The sequence below is a fragment of the Varanus komodoensis genome, unplaced genomic scaffold, assembly GCF_004798865.1.
Source record: "Varanus komodoensis strain SLA01 unplaced genomic scaffold, ASM479886v1 scaffold4, whole genome shotgun sequence".
NCBI classification, from domain to species: domain Eukaryota; kingdom Metazoa; phylum Chordata; class Lepidosauria; order Squamata; family Varanidae; genus Varanus; species Varanus komodoensis.
The window spans coordinates 55,519,972-55,537,285 of NW_025335941.1; the positions used below are offsets into that span (position 1 = coordinate 55,519,972).

The 17,314-nt window shown below is 48.1% G+C and overlaps 2 protein-coding genes across 2 annotated transcripts in view; both read left to right on the forward strand.

Annotated features, from left to right (window-relative positions):
* MAML2 (mastermind like transcriptional coactivator 2) overlaps positions 1 to 6,448 on the forward strand; it is a 54,938-nt gene extending 48,490 nt beyond the window's left edge. The window contains exon 5 of the mRNA XM_044441836.1: positions 2,498 to 6,448. Coding sequence (XP_044297771.1) covers positions 2,498 to 3,468 — 971 coding nt within the window. The 3' untranslated portion in view covers positions 3,469 to 6,448. The remainder of the gene's footprint in view (positions 1 to 2,497) is intronic.
* A 10,653-nt stretch (positions 6,449 to 17,101) lies between these two features.
* Positions 17,102 to 17,314, forward strand: part of MTMR2 (myotubularin related protein 2) — a 45,935-nt gene continuing 45,722 nt past the window's right edge. The window contains exon 1 of the mRNA XM_044442553.1: positions 17,102 to 17,221. Coding sequence (XP_044298488.1) covers positions 17,136 to 17,221 — 86 coding nt within the window. The 5' untranslated portion in view covers positions 17,102 to 17,135. The remainder of the gene's footprint in view (positions 17,222 to 17,314) is intronic.

The window sequence follows — 17,314 nt, forward strand, 5'->3', positions numbered from 1 at the left end:
ATAGCCACCATGACTAGTAGCCTTATCCCAGCCAAATTTATCTAGTACTACTTTAAAGCCATCACTACATTTGTTGAAAGTTCAGAGCTTGAATATGGGCTGAGCGTAGAAGCACTTTTTGATGTCTGTTCTGATCTCCCATCATTCTACTACATTGGAAGGCCCCCAATTCTTGCATTATGAGAGACAAAGGAAATTTTCTCCCTCTCTGCTTTCACCATGCATCAATTTCTCTGTTAAAATTTCCCATTTTCTCCAAGTGAAACAGCCTCAGGCCTTTCCTGATAGAAATGTTGCTCCAGTCTCTTGGTCCTTTAGGGATTTCATGTTTGGCACTTTTTCCAGCTCAAGAATAACCTTTTCTTGAGGTGCAATGACCAGAACTCAACAGAAGTCCTTTGGTGTTGGTGGGAGTTTGCTTTTGAATGCATCTTGGCTGATTGAAGGAGCAATGTGTGTGGGAAGCACAGCAAGGAATGGAAAGGGTTAAGCTTCACCTCCCCGTCACATGATCCTGAGTCTGCACAACCCAAAAAGCGTGTAATAGCTGCATGCACACAAGCAGCATCACTTCTAGCTTGGGCCTCATACAGATATTCCGCATCTTGCTCTACATATGAACAGACGAGAGATGCAAATCCATCACCGGAACCTCTCAGCATATGTAGACATGTCCATCCATCACCTGTTCACACCTTGCAAATCCAGGAGGATGGCTTGCTTCAGCAGACTTGCTTCCCCTGGGGCTTTCTGGGTGGGTGACTGTAATTCCCATAATTCCTAGCCAACATCATCACTCATCCTAGGATGGGTGGAGTTGGGGAACTCTGTGCTTCAGTACCCGAGTTTCCTCCTCTGCATCTTCCACTGGAAGTCTGGCTAAAACCACACGTTTGCCCAGGCAGTTTCAGAGCAAAACCACCCACTCTGCCCCATAAGTTATATGCCCCATTCCTTGGGGCCAGTTGCCATTCCTGCACATGAATCAGAAACGACACATTCTCCAGCACCACTCACTTCCTCTTGGTTTCCACATCTAAGGTCTGGTTCTGCTCTCTGCCCAGCACGAACTGGAATGCAATTTCTTCCCATTTGGTATAAATTAGAGTGGCCTTTTTAAAGGGCTAAAAATAGCAAGTGAGGAACAAAAAGGGAAACTTTGCCATTAGAGTGAGATAGAAAACCAATGTCCCAACCACTGTGCCCTGAAACAACTTTTGCTCTTACTTAAGGGTGTGGGCTGCTTATGTACATGTTCTATTTTCACTCCTCTGCAAGATGTTCCTTGGCTCCTTGAGGTTGTTGCTGCATTAGTCTCCCTGCCTTGTGTCATTTCAGTTCTGGCTGAGGTCATTCTAGAAGGTTCCAGCATCCCTCGGATGTACGGTGGCCAGGTGCTATACCGTACAATCCTCTGTTTGGGAGAGCTGGCAGAGGACAGTCCTCTGTTTGATGGGTTGCCCACCCCAAGTCTGGTTTAAAGTCAAAGAACTATGAAGAGGGAGAGCACTAAAGAGCTCAAAATTGTCCAGCAAAAATTACTCCTCCCCAGCGGCTGGAGTACCATTCTCATGTTTTTGTTTTTTTAATTGCCCTTTTGCTGAATTTCCACTTGCTAAAACTGGCCAGCACAAGTTAATCAGGTGAAACTTTTGCTGTTCAGTTGACCTCTTCAGACAATCAAAGCTTGGCATCAGTGCTGATCATGGTCAGGCAACCCACAGAGGCCCAGTGATATTCTACAACAGAAGGCCCAACGCCAGCCAGAGAGACTGGGTTAAGCTCCCATATTGCAGAGTTGGAAGGAACATAAAAGAATGTCTACTCTAACCAGAGAGCCAGTGTGGTGTAGTGATTAAGAGCATGGGACTGGGACTCAGGCGATCCGGGTTCAAGTCCCCGCTCGGCCATGGAGCCAACTGGGTGACTTTGGGCCAGTCTCAGACTCTCAGCCCAACCTACTCACAGGGTTGTTGTTGTGGGAATAAGATGGAGGAGGAGAATGATGTAAACTGCCTTGAGCCCTTTGTAGGAAAAAGGCAGGATATAAATTGAAAAATAAATAAATAAATAAATAAAACCCCTTGCCAGCGCAGAAAGTCTGCTGCTATCTCTGAGCAGTATTCAGTAGATCCAGCCTCAGCATAAAACATCTGGAAGATGTTCCTCTGCAGAAGCAGAGGCATACCTCCACATGAGAAAGCTACATGTTGCTTACCCCACAAGAAACAGCTTCCATCAGGAACTGGGAGGTTGCTGCAGAAGGCCCTACATCCTCCATTTCATGGTGGGAGCACTGCCCAGAAAAGGAAGTGGTGTATGAATTCTCCCTTCCTCCAAGGAGCTGGCAGGGCTAAAGGGGACCTTAGAGAATCATGGAAGGAAGGATAAAATGGAGGTCAAGATGGGAAGGGGAACCTCATAAACACTGTGGCACCTGTTTGGACAATTCATAGAATCTTCTTCTTTCTTTTCCTTCTTTCTCCTCCTTTTCTAGGTGGACCACCTGCTGTGACTATCAGCCCCAGTCTGTGCTTTTCCAATCCCATCTCAACACCCAGCATCTCGCCACAGTCTTCAAACCTATTGCCCACAGCTCACGGAACCAGGATACCTTCCCTTCCAGCAGCCCGCCACTTGGGCTGCTATGGGAACATCCCCTGCAGTCAGCCAAGCTCATACAGCGTGGCGACTTCAGGGGTGAGCCAGGTAACGCAGCACAGAAGCCCAAACCAAATGCTAGCCAGTCAAAACAGCGTGGCAGCAACCCGGCAAGTGCCACCCACCGGGCAAGCCAATAACTTGTCCGCATTTGACGGTGGGCCAGGGATCAGCACCCAGCCAGGGAAAGTCAGTTTGAACCAGGGGACCTCAGCGCAAAGACCTATGGTCACCTCCAGTGCCGCACCCCAAAGCTGGGTCCCGCAAGAAACTGGAGCCAAGCCACAGGAAACGCGGAAGGCGGTGGGGTCCCCTTTCCCCACTGGAAGCCCCTATGCCAACCAGCCGATGCAGCGTGCCGCTGCCCATCAGCCATTCCCCCAGCGTGCCATGGTGCCCCCTAACCAGTTGTCCAGCGTCCAGATGAGAGCGCCTGCCAGCCAAATGAACCCAACGCTGAACGGCCACGTGGCTGGAGCACCGAAGCCCCAGAATGCCAGGCCTAACCAGGTACGGGCACCAGCCGTGCCGCACACAAACCCACCTGGGGTGGGCGTGACACCACCGCACCCTTTATCATCTAACCATTTCCCGTCCAGTAGCAACCAGGCATCTGGCAGGCCTTACCAAGGGACTGACCACACGAGTGAGCTCGCCTTTGACTTTTTGAGCCAGCAAGGAGATAATATTGGCCCGGCGCTCAACAGTGATCCGGACTTCATTGATTCTCTGTTGAAAACGGAGCCCGGTAATGACGACTGGATGAAAGACATCAACCTTGATGAAATCTTAAATGGCCATTCCTGAGAGCAGAAGAGTTGCTGGTTATTATAAACCTACGGAGGTTTTTTGCTTGCTTGTTCTTTAAGGCCCGAATGCCAAGATTTCACTCTGCACCCATGTAAAGCAGGAAGAGCAGATCTAGGCTGAGTTCCGTGTAGAGGAGATGCAAAGAAATCAAGCGGACTTCAGTTTGTCATGCCTAATTTAATACCACTTGATTTTCAATGGTTTTTCTCCAGGCAGGACTCAGTCCAGACCTGACCCAAGAGGTTGGAGGGTCTCTTAGTGGTTTACAGTGAGAAACAAATTCCAAGACTGCTGTGTTCAACTGAGGACAAGAAACTGCATTGTCGACCCTAAATGTGCGGGCTTAATACTCAGTAAAGCTGAGCAGGAGAAGCCCATTGTAACATAATATACCCACCGTTCTACAAGTAGCTGTGTGGGGGGGGGGGTGTATGTATGCCCAGGCACACCAGATGTTTTAGCCTATAACCGCCATCAGCCCTAGCCAGCACAGCCAAGAACAGAGGTGGGAATTGTAGGCCAAAGCATCTGGAAGGCCACATATTGTCCATTCATGGACTATACAAAGACAGTTCTGGAAGAGTGAAACAGGGAGAAAAGAACCCAATGTAAACATCCAACTTGAACATATTTAGACCCTCTCAGGAGCAAACCCCCAGGTGTCTGGGACGAGCTGCAGCTAATTGATGGCGTGCAGGCTTCCACATAGAAGAGCCCAGGTTCAGTGCTTTGGTCTGGAACCCTGGAGAACCACTGGTGCTATCCAATATGCATTCTACAGAAGATGCTGCGCTAGGTAGACCCTTGTCCCGCTAAGCATCTTCTTCTTAGACCATCCAAACTTCAGTGCCTCCCTCCTGGGTAGCTGTTTATTAAGTGGTTCTGCTCCAAGCCCAGCCTCTTCCCAACCCTTCTCCCTATAGGAGAATTAATCCTGAGCACCCAACTCATGGAGAACTAGAGCTCTGTGCCCTAAGATTTGTCTTAATGCCAATAAAATGCATCATAGTCCATCCCACTGCACTGTTGCCTTTAGAAACATAGAAACAGAGCGAGTCAGAAGGGGTCTCCTGCGCCATCCAGTCTGACCCCCGGCTCCAGCCGGCTCCGCTCACGACATGCCCACCATGTGCATGTCCAGCCTGTCCGTGAACACCCGCACCGATGGGGCCTCAACCACCTCCCATGGAAGCCCATTCCACACCCTCGGGGTCCTGACTGTCAGGAAGTGCTTTCCAGGGCAGACACCTCCTAAGCCCTAGGCCCAATGCGTAATGTTTTCCTGTCCCCCCATTTCCACTTCCCTTTGCCCAGCTGGTCAGCACTCACTAATGGAACTGGGCTTTTTGAGTAAGTGGGTTGCTTCAAGGGTTCCTTGTGCCTCGTGCAGGTTGCATCAGGGAATTCTGGTGTGTTGTGTTACATAAACACCCATACGGAAATGACATTCCTGGCCTTATACTGGCAGAGGGGTGTGGTAGGGCAGAGCCATGAGGCTGGGTCATTAAACCTCCCCCATAATATTCAAACGATATAGAGTAATAGATGCATGCCACATAGCAACCTTCATTTCTTTCACCTCCCTTCTTTTAGCATACACTAATTCGGGAATCCTGACACTTTACTAACATGGAGCGTGCGCGAACCAAAGTGTAAATCCATCCTCTTGGTGCACAGCACGATGCTCACTGATATCCCAATAAAGACTGCTGAGATTCCAGAAGGGGGTGGGGTGGTTAGCTTTAGCAGTGAGCCCTGCCCAAGTGCTGGGGTCCAGTAGCCATTTTATCCAGCAGCCAGAGGACCAACTCTGTCACTCAGAGCACTGGAACTCTGGAAGGCCACCTCTTCCACCTCCTTTGTGTCCATGAGCACCCACTGAAGAACTCCATTGTCTCTGCTCCCCTTGGAAGAGCTGGCTTTCTGTCTGCTTTGCTTCATGTCCTGCTGCCTGTTCTTGCTGAATCAAACGCCTTCCTCTCCATTGGATAGACCTCCCTTGTTACAAAAAGGGCTGTCCTTAGGAGACAAGGTCCTTTCAATACGCATACACAGCATAGGTCCTAACCTTCAGAGAACATGTCAGTTAACATAGACAGGTTATGAGGGATGGTATTTGCCCGGCACTGTCCCTGCTGGGGCCCCAGTAGCTTCCAGAGTGCTGGTACTGGCCCAGCGGGCTGTACATTCTGGTGATTCCTGAGTTGTGCAAGAGCCATGGCCTTCTGTATCTTCTGTCCATTTTGGAGTGTGATATGCAAAGGGACAAAAAAAGGCACACAGTGTTGTTCATAAGGAAAATCCCAAAATCTATATAGTGTACTACATTTATTAGGCCAGCTCACAAATTCTCTCCCTCCCACAAACTGTGTAACCTGTCACAATATCCATGTTTCTCCATCAGGAAGATGTTACAAAACATCCTGCTTGAGATCTTCAAAAGCACGCACATTTTTTGTGATATTTGAATAGGCCTAAAAAGTAACATTAAATTATATGGATATGCCAGAAGACTCACTAATTGCGCCTTTGTAACCAAAACATGGGAAAGTTGGTGAGCAGGGGTGGGTGGGGGGTTAAAAAAAACCATACATCTTTCATAGCTTATATATATAGATATATCTTACCATTACAGTTAAATGCACTACCCTTGTATTTTGCATTATTGAGTCAGGAGCTCTTCTCAATATTGGGTTGTAAATATATAAAAAAGGTTTTTGTAAACTTTTGTACAAAGCAAAATGTAATATTTTGGTAGGAATACTGAAAACCATATTATTTGGGTTATATTTATACACATGTGAAATAAAAATGTACTGTCCAAACTTTGTATTTTATACAGCAACAGAAGAAAAGAAACCTTTTGTATCTTAATATACAATGTTGTTCTTGGGGGTTGTTTGGTATGTTTAATTTTCATCCTGAGATCTAAGCAATGGCTTATACTGGGGAGGCACAAGACTCCCAAATAAAAAGAGAGGAAATTACCTATGGCTTCATTTGGACAACTTGAACACGGGTTTCACGAATTGCTTTTTGCATCACTTATGTGAAAAAATGCATCCTCTCCTGGAAATCTGTTATAATTCTGGCAAGTTCAGATTTGCAGTTATCTGTATTGGAGATCAAATTTGCACACCACTCTTCTACAGGGCTTGTTTGATTTGGTCCTGAACTTCTCATGCAGGTGAATTAGGGCTTTATTCTACAATCAGATATTCTGGGATAGCTCTTGGCTTATTGTTATTTATTTGTTCCATTTGTATACCACCCAATAGCTGAAGCACTTTGGACACTACACAGCCATTAAAACATAAAATACAACATAAGATATGATTTAAGGATCAAAACTATAAATAGTTTTATAGAAATAAAAACAAAGAAAACCATAGCAGTAAAGTTTTAAAGTACTCTAACAGTGTGAATGTACAGCCCATAGGCTGCATCTAGAGGGCCGTTGGATCAATCAGATTCTCTGCAACGAGGTGTCAGGAAATGACTGCACCCATGCAGCTGAGACTATCCCCTTGCACTGCCCTCCAAACCAGCGTGGAAGGAATTGTGTTGGCTGCTTCTCCGATGTCTGAAAAGAAACCTCAGAAAAGGGGCTTTAGGGGATGTTCTGTGGAGCAGGGAAGGAAGAAGACGATTGCTTACAATGTATTTTGCAAGTGGGCAAGTGCCTTCTTCCACGAAGTGCTGTGGTTAGACAGCTGGAACAAGCCATCCAACTCCTTTGCAGGTCAGGAAGCGTATGGAGGAACCTTTTACCTCCACACTTCGGCTCTTCAGAAGATGCTCCTGGACATTCACATCCAGAGGGCAACATCACTGGATTGCACCCTGACAGATTTAAAGGGACAGAAACAGGAATGCAGCCATCCTGTTTGCACAACATCATTGTGGTGGGTGTACCAAATGGGACCATGGAGGGCATGATCCACACAAGTTCGGTTGAATGCCTGCATGAAATCACAGGCTTGCAATGTGCAACACAGGGCTTTTCCCACACAAGTCAAAGGCCTGCTTTCCCAGGACTCCAGAACACACGAGGGGTTCAAATGTGGATGCAATGAGGAGGGGGGGCAGCAGGTTCCAGTCCCTCTGTGTAGAATGGCCAGATCCCCTGGTTTGCAGAAGACAGTTGAGTATTTGAAGGTGTCCTGTTTGAGGCACTCCCTAGTACAAGTTTAAGTGCACGATCCCCATAAAAAGAGAGCCTTGAAGTTGCCCATCCTCAGCCCCTGGGCAGCAGCCTCAGGATCCCTGGTCAGTCTTCCCAGCTATGGTGGGGTGTTCTATTTAAAGCTCTCATTTCTAAATATGCACCTATACATATAAATTGGTGCATGCAAGTCCTTTGCTCACTTCTTGGAGTGATGCGGTGGCTCTTTTTGAACAATGCTTAGGTGTTCACCATCTGCTGCTTTCACCAGAGCTTCTGCAGGGCTTCTCCCAGGCACTGCATGCCCAGTTTCTCCCTAACGCACATCTCAGTGATTGAACATCACAGGGAAACAGCTTCTACTTAGGCTGCTGCTATTGTACTCACTAGAAGAGGGTTTTAGGAAAAAACTGAGTTAGGTGCAGCTGGGAGCATAGGAAGCTGCCTCATACCAACCCAGCTTGCTGGTCCATCTACAGAGATCTTTCCTGGCGCTTTCAGAAGGAGGTCTTTCCCAGAGCTATATGGTTATGCCAGGAATTGAAAGTTTGCATGAAAAATGTGCTCTACTACTGAGCTATGGTCCTACCATATAGTACACCCTGACTGGCTAAGACAACATGAGAACACATCTTCAGGAATGGAATATGGATTGCCATTGTACCAGCGGTTGTTGCAAGCTGGGTTATCATGTCTGAATCTAACCACATTAACAAGCAGTTTTCTTCAGCGCAAACAACCCAGAAAAAAAAAGCCCTGGTTTGTAGTTGAGTTGTGAACTGTAGGTTGTTTATAGCTAAAAACCATAGCTGGTGAGCAGAGCTGGATTCAGGCAACACCACAACAGGGCTCTTTTTGAGCCTGTCGTTCTTTTTTCCAAACAGATAAGCAATCCTGTAGAGAATAGCAAAAAGGTTGTGTTATCTCTGGTGGACAGAAGTCACAAATTCTGTAGAGAAAAACATAGTGCCCAAGGTAATTGGTAGAGTGAGCAAGGGATGGATTTAGATGACTTCTCTGTTGTGTAAGCCTTACAGTGTAAGCCTCTGTTGTGTAAGCCTTCTGGGAACTCTTTGCTGGGAACCTTGGCTTTTTATTATTCACTGGGAAGGCATTCAGTTTGTATCAGCAGGTCTTGCATTCAATCTGAAAGATCTCCAGTTAGAATCACAGAATTTAAAGGGCACTTGAAGGTCATCTAATCCAACCTCCTGGCCAACACAGGAAAGGTCTGCAGAGCAAGCTGGGGCTCCAGATCAGATCAAAGAGTATTAGCATTCATGGAATGTTACACTGTGCCTGGCTTGCATCTGCCTCTTAAAACCAGTAGCTTCAGCCAGTACACATGCCTATTTTTAAATAAAAGCACTGATGCGTGGCAACATCCCTAGAACAAGAAGATGTCTTTCTTTTATAGGTTTTTTTTTCCTGCAGGAGCCAGTCATATGAACATTTTGAAATGTAACCAACTTATGATTCAGCATGTCCTGGAATAACCTTCAAATCAAAGACAGAATCACTGTGTGCTTTAAAAAAAAAACTTAAAAGACTGTAAAGGGATATTTAATGTCTTGGATCTGCAACAACTCTTAGTCTTTGTTGAACTGAGGAATGCAACTATTCAGGGTGGTTCAGTGTCCAGTGCTATACAGGGCATTCCTCTATTTTGGAGAGCTCTCAGAGGACTGCCCTGTGTCTGAGGGTGCCCTCTCTTGGTGGGCTGTCAGAAGTCAAGCGTGAGGAAGGTAAAGCAGCCAGGGACCATCACCAGTGGAATGGACCCACAGGTCACCTGGTCTTTTCTCTCCACAAAGATGAGATATGTTTTATTTCTTTTTAAAATGTGCTTATTATTTTTAAATTCTTACTGATACATGTATCCCTGTATAAGCAAATTGCATGCAAATTGGTTTTTTGTTTTGTCCTCTCTTTTTTGGTGGTGTAATTCTCCTTTCTGCCAATATGTAAGTAGTCGCCTTCTTCAGTATCTCACCCCATTTCCCCATCTTGAGTGTAGAAGTCCAGAATAGCCTATGGCCCCACAGATAATGCATGGGGGCCACAGGATTGCTGGTTAAGAGCTTGGTATTTTTGCCCTGTTCCTTTTGCCTCACCTCTTTCCCATTGGGCCCATCCACCACCTACAGCTTACCCAAAATAGAATTTGAGTCTCATGCTGAAAGAGCTTCAGTGCCCCCAGAATATGCAATACCTGAAGAGATGGACAATCCATCTGACCTCTCTCCTGTGCAATCTACTGGCTATCAAATTTCATGTTCTGTGCTTACTCAATGCCATTTGATGAGTTTTAAGGACACTAGCTTGCCAATCTGAAGGTTCTCATTCACACATAAAATACCCTTATTTGATAACTTACCCTGTTTCTATACAAGTCCACATCCAGATTCCAGAGTGATCAGCAGAAGTTTAAAACATATAAAAGAAGAAAAGCATTTAAAACCAAAATGATAATATGACCATGGCTGATCAGCAAGAACGGGCTTCGGGGAATAAGATTATCTTTAGCAAGCACTGGAAACAGCACAGTGTTGGCATTTAGAACTGGGGCTACTACACTGAAGACCCTTCCTCTAGTGGATTCCAGTCAGGCCGTGGGTCTGTGCAGGACCACCAGGAGAAAGTTGTCTGATTGTCTCAAGGCATACTCCAATGTACCCTTAGACGTTCCACTACAAAATTTCCGTCTCTGTTGCTGACCAGGAAATGCTGTTCTTCCAGGTTTGCATGACACAGCAACCCATTGTGGGTAGCAACCCATGATGGGTTGTTGTATCATACAAGCACTGTTTCTTTCTCTTTCACTCCTCCCCACCCATATGCAGCCCAGTACAGAAATATGGCAATATGGGGTCAATGGGTGGGGGGAAAACTATTTGGAAAGGAGATTTTTCTTTGCAAGGGTTGCTCACAGAATGTGGTGCAGGACAGACAACCCAAACACCACTGGATGAATTACCCATCATTCCAAACCAATTCAGAAGCTCTTGGGTACCATGCAATTCTGTCCACAGCAATAAACCAAGTTCTGTTTCATTTATCTCCTTTCACCTCCTTCCCCCAGAAAAAAACATCACGGAGGAGAGAGAACCAAGGTAGCTCGACCTCCTGGCCCCGCGGAGCCTGCATCCTTTCGTAACAATACCATCTCTGTTTCCTGCTTCCTTCTGATTCTCCCTTTCATTGCCAGAAGGCGCTGCCAAAGGGCATTTTTTAAATGATGCGATGAGGGCCTTCTCCTGTTGTTCTGCACCCACCAGCATTCTGTTTGTCAGAAAATATCTATTTCAGCTTCTCATAAATATTTGGAAGGAGGCCTAAGGCAAGGCACAAGTGGTCATATGCAGTGTGTATGTGTGTGAGGGAGGGAGGGAGGGAGGGAGGCAGGGAGGGATCAAAGCCAACAGTCGGGCAAGCTCATTCCCTTAAAATATGTGATGGGTAGAACATTGCACAGAACACGGCCTGAAATCAGAGCAGACGATTTAACTATTTCATCTTAATTGTCTCCTCTTAGGGTCTTGCGGGTGGAACTGATCCGGGGGCTCCATTCCAACCGTGGGTGGAACCTGATGAAAAGGGGTGGAGCCAAGAACAAAAGGAGTGGGGACAAAACACCCACCATACTGGTATATTTTAGCTGGAGGCTCTTCCTACCAGTAACCAAGTCTTAAAGGAGGCTTTTAGAATGTGGAAAGAACTGCAAGAGAAACTGCCAAACTATGGGGTTGAAGAAAAGGGGGTGGTCTTGGTGGAAGAGGGAACCCCTAAGGGCAAGAGTGGGGCCCCAGGTGGGCTGGATTTGGCCCCAGGACAGAGGTTCTGCACCCTGGTCCACTCTGACAATGTTTTGCCAGGGTCTCAGGCTGAGGCCTTTCCAGTAACCTGCTGTTCCCCATGCTTCTCGACCTGGCGATGCCAAGGACTAAAAGGGAGTTCCCACATCCAGTGTGGTTGGTCTGCCACAGCACCATGGGCCTTCCCATTGAAAGGCAGGCACAACATTTCTTCCTTAGGCTCTGGTCTGGATACTGTTTCCTTTGATCTTCTTTTGGGGGAGGAGTCCATTCACACTGAAGGTGATGGCTGTTTTTTACCTCCTGCATTGGAGCAATATAACTCTGAATACCAGTTGCTGGGGAACATGGATGGGAGGGTGCCATTTCGCTCATGCTTTGATTCTGGCTTCACCATTAGGGTATCTCATTCTCCACTGTAGTGCCAGAATGCTGAACTAACCAGCCTTCGGCCTGATCCAGCACAGCGGCTGTTATGTTCACACACACACTGGCAAACAGCCCGGCTTAGCATAGGTTGGAATCCTGTATTTTCTTGATACAAGAAAACCTTCAAGTAGATGCAGACAGCACTCCCACCATTATTATTATTACTATTTATTAGATTACATTTATACAACACCTTTCTTCATCTAACAAGGAAGCTTCTTTCCATTTTATCCTCACAACAACCCAGTGAGGTAGGTTAGGCTGAGAGTCTGTGACTGGCCCAAAGTTACCCAGTGAACTCCATGGCTGCGTGGGGACCAGAACCTGGAGCTCCCAGATCCCAAGCCCGACACTGTAACCACAATGGGTTGTGGCACACCGCCATTTTGAATGTGCAAGCTGCAGTGACTGGGGAGCGTGCTTGGTTGTGTCACTCAAACCTGAACATTGTGGGTTATACAAGGGTTAAACAACTTATGGGTTGTTCTAGGATTAACTGCAGATTGTTCAGCCCTCTCATAGCCCACAATGACAGGGTTCCACAATGTGACAAACCACAGTGCATGCCCTTTGTGGTTTACATAAGCCTAATGACAGCCGGCACATGCCTCAAAGCCTTGTTGGTCAATTAACCCCGTGATGGCTTAGCCTTCCTTGCACAGAGGCCCATTATGTCCGTCCTGCATTTCTACACTGTCATGTTCTCTCTTGCAAGGAGCTCGAGGTGGCCCTCCAGGTCCTCCTCTGCTCCATTTTATCCTCACAACAACAACAACCCTGTGAGGCAGGTTAGGCTGAGAATTCATGACTGGGCCAAAGTCCCCCAGTGAGCTCCACAGCTGAGTGGGAACTAGAACTTGGTTCTCATGAGTCCTAGGCCAATGCTATAACCACTATGCCACACTGGCCTTTAGTCTGCATATCCAGTTTCTGTTATGTAGGTTTCATGGTCTTGGCATTCTAGCACTGCCAGGCAGACAGATGCACCTCAGCATACAGACACACAATGTTTCAAAGCAAATCTTCCCACAGCAGATTACAATTAACACTTAATATAATAAAACTGCATAATAATTGTGAATATCCCTGAGGGAAACAGACCCCAGTCTCATGATTCCCTGACATGGTTTTGACCCAGATCATAGCATTTAAAGTCTCCGGCCCATAAGCTTCCTAGCACACATCCTCTCTTTTTCCTGTTCTGCTGATAAAGAGGATGAATGCAAGGAAATACCGAGCCGCCGCCTGTGCCTCCCTGGCCCAGCACAGGAATTTCATTCTCAAATCCATCATTGTCTTCCTGAGCTGGGGAGCAACTTTCCGGGAAGGAATCATGTTAGTCCGTTGTAACAAAAATTACATAGAGCTTTGTAGTGCCTTAACAGCTAACATGTTTATTATGTCATGAGTGTTTGTGGATAGAGTCCACTTTGTCAAGTGCAACTATAAAGTGTTTTGAGGCATGAAAGGTGGATGTCACAATAAATGCAGTCTTCTTTAAGGCATCATTGGGCTCTTCATCCATCTCAGGCTTGGTACTCTTGCAGCAAGAAATTAAGACTCTCTTGCTCTTCAGTCATGCAGTCCTTAACACAGAATGCGTTAGGCTGTATTAAAGGACTGTAAATTTCTGGATTTCAGAGTGGGTTTCAAGCCTTTGTGGAAACTGCAACAGCATGGCTTGTTGTTACATGTGAACCCAGCAAATGTGGTGAAGTTGTGGTGTTGTACCTGACTCCCCAGGATCCTGACATAATAGAGATACCTATCAGCTTTCTCAGGGCATTCAGGATAGGCATGACTCCTCTAGGCTCCAGATAGGCATGACACGGCCAAACACTAGAATAATCAGCTGTCTCAGGGTATGCATGATAGGCTTAGCTCTCCTAAGCTCAAGCCCATTCAAATGACTAGTAACTGCCTCAGAGAATTCCCCTGGTAAGTGGAAAGAGCTTACCTACAATGTAATGGACAAAGTTTGCTTAGAAGGTATAAATTAAAAGATAAAGCTTACTGCTAACCAAATCTGCTTCTGTATATCACTTGCTCAACTGCTTATGTGATTCTGTAACTCCCCATTGTCGCCATTGTTCTCATTCTTGTCAAAAACTGATTGTATTGTTCCCCATTTGCCGAAAGCGGATTGTGAAGGTATAAAGATCTCCTTCCAACTCTGTTCAAGCACCGCATTCCTCTATGAATGTGGTCCCTGCCACAGGAATAAATCTCCTCTTTACTTTACCATCCGGTCTCTGGCCTCGTCTGTAACACCGCGGGTACAACAGTGGTACCTTTGGTCTCTGTGGAGCCAAGGAGAAAAGCAACAGCTCATTCAATTGCTTGCATACTTCACCATGGCTTATTATCATGCCTGAACCCAGAAACCATTCTGCATGATTTCCATGTTTTAACCAGAAAGATTAAAGATTAAGAGTAGTCCTGCTGGTCCATGTGATGCTGTCCAGTTCTGCCTAACAACTGCTGCCTTGCAGCCAGCAGTGTTCTGATTGGCTGCTCGGTGCTCCTTTATTCTTTTTCCCATGCACTGCCTTCAGATGCCCAGACACAGTGTGGAATCTCTCCAGCACTCAAGCATCAGACCACGCCACCTGCAGCAGCAGTGACCTTGGGCACAGCTGTGCTTGGCACTCCGCTCTGGTTGCTCCAGTTTTTGGAGTCTCCTCTCTGGAAAGTTGCCCTACATGTGAGAAGCACAGGGGCTGCGTGGGTGAGATCGTCAACAGGGAGAGCATATCACAGAGTCTGTGTCTCCTGCTCTCCCTACCGCCCATTTCCCTGCTCCTATCCTGTCCCTGACATTCCGCAGGACTGCCAACAAGCCCCGCTGACCTCTATCCACCCCTCAGCCCTGGAGGACAAACCCCTTCATTGTGGCCAGCTAAGAAACATTCCCAGGCACATGTGCTTACTCTACTAAGTAAGCATGTGCTTCTTCTGAGCAACAGAAAAAAGAAAGGCAACAGGTTGAGGCCACACCCAGGGGAGTGTGTGGACCAATGAGGGAGTGGCAGGCAAGCGGGCAGGAGCAGTGCACCCTGGGATTGATTTTGTGTCATGGGGGCTGATGGGATACCAGCCGCCATTAGAAGGAAAGATTGAGGAGGGTAGAATCACATGCCTTTCTGAACCCAGGTCCCAAGGTAAGCTACCATGCAGCGTGGTTTAGCATTATGTGTGAACACAGCCAGGCAGTTGCAACTGTACATGTCGCCATGTGGACAAGACTTTCCCTTTGTGTCCCTTGCCTGCCTAGACCAGAACCTGAGAAGACTCCTAGCTACTGCCAATATTTTGGCAAGGCAACATATTGCGAGCTATGCAGTTTTTAAATCTGGTGTAGCCTAGGGTCTGAGAGGCTGAGCTATGATTCAGTATGACCCTAGATCAACTCTTGATTCACTTGCCTTAGGCAAGCTGCCCTCTCTCAGCCTCAGTTTTTGCCGTGGCAATATGGGAAATAATTATACTGACATAATTCAGAAGTTATTGCGAAGATTAAAGTGAGATAACATATGTGAAGTGCACCAAACAATTGCAAGAAATTATTATTGTTTCTCCTCAACTGTGCTGGGTAGGCGTTTTTCACTATATGCAGCTCTTAAAGGTTTGAAGAGTCATATTGGAATCTGAACTCAGTATTCCATTCTCTTCCCATATAAAATTTACAGAGGAACAGTAGGGAAAGCCAGTGTGGTGTAGTGGTTAGAGCACTGGACTGGGACTCAGGTTCTAATCCCCTCTCTGCCATGAAGCTCCCTGGGTGTTTATGGGACAGTCACTGACTTGCAGCCTAATCTACCGTACAGTGTTGTTGTTGTGAGAATAATGGAGAAATAACACCTTCTAAGCCACCCTGGGTTCCTTGCAAAAGGAAAGAAGGGAGGCATACATAGGATAATACATACATCAGTAATAAAAAGTTACTTGTAGACAGTGTGTTAGAACTCTTCCTGGATGAGTGAATGGCTTTTCCTTCAGAGCTCTAATAACCAAAAATCTGTTGATGCTTCACCCGTTCCTTACCCACATTAGAGTTTCTTGTGGACTAGAGAAGGCTTAGTCCACAAAAAGCTTACACCACTATGAATATGCTAGCCTTTTATTAAGGTGCCACAAACATGTTTGGATCCCCCCCCCCCCCGTTAAGGGTGTTGGGTGTTTTTACTGTGGGAATCTCACACGATTATGCTTCTGGAAGGATCCCCCCCACCCCCCACCCCAGAAAAGAGAGATTCCCAACCCAACCTGGCACACTGCTACGGCAAGGTCACCCATCCGCCTTTGCTAACGGTGGCAAGACCGCAGCAAGAGGGACGTGCCAAGCCGCCCAAGCCAAAGAGCAGTCACCGCAGGCTGCCGCCTCGCCCCCCGCCCCCGCTCCCGCTCCCCCCGGCTTCGCTGCGTCTCCCCGCCCGGCCCCTTCTCCCTTTCCCGACAAGGGCGAAGCGCACCGCGCATCGCGCACCGCGCGCGCGAAAGCCCAAAACACCAGCAGTTGAGCGGGGGAGAAGAGAAAACCTAGAACTGGAGTTCAGCTTGTAAAGATAACCCCCGCGCCGCCCGCGAGAGCAGAACTAACCGAGACGGGCGGAATTTCGAAGGTGCAGCGAATCCCACTGGGAAGCTTCGCCCATCGAACTTCCACCGCCTGCTGAACTGGGGGAAAAGAGCCCAGGAGGGGCCTTCGGGGGAAGTGAGCACAGTACACAGGGGCGCGCCCGCGCACTACAAGGCCCATCCTCGCCCGGCCTGCACGGCCGGGTCTGCGCAGCCTGACACCCTGGCCCCCCATTGCCCCGACCTGGCGCCCTCCATCCGTGCGGGACTGTGCACCTCCCAGGATGCAAGGCTGGGGACGATGGGCGTCGCGGGCTGCCACGCCTAGAAAGCGGAAGGCGGCTGCGTGTGGATGCTCGGCGCTCGCCGCTTCTCCGGGGCGCCGGTGGGGTGGGGGAGAGACGGAGGAGCCGCAGCCCCGCTCCAGAAGGGGTGGAGGGACTCCCGCGCATCGCGCCTCCCTGCCTTGCGCACTGCACTGTGGGCGAAAGATGGCAGCTTCCTGTCCCACGGTTGGCTTCCCACGCCTGTGACAGCCCGGGAGCGGCGGCCGCCTCCATCCCTCCGCCCTCGCCCGCCCTCCGGCTCTGCATCGCTCCGTCTCGGCTTCCCGGCGGACGCTGGGCTCCCAGGCTCCCCCCGCCCCCGTGCCCCCCGCTTCTGGGGCTCCGTCCAGCATGGAGAAGAGCTCCAGCTGCGAGAGCCTCGCCTCCCAGCGGGCACCTTCGGCCACCCGCCAGCCCAGCATTGATTCTCTCTCCAGGTAACCTTCCTTCCCCCGCCGCCCGCGGGAAAGATCCTGGCTGGCAGGCAGGCAGGCAGGCGCGGAGGGCGCGCTCCACATCTCCCGGGACCG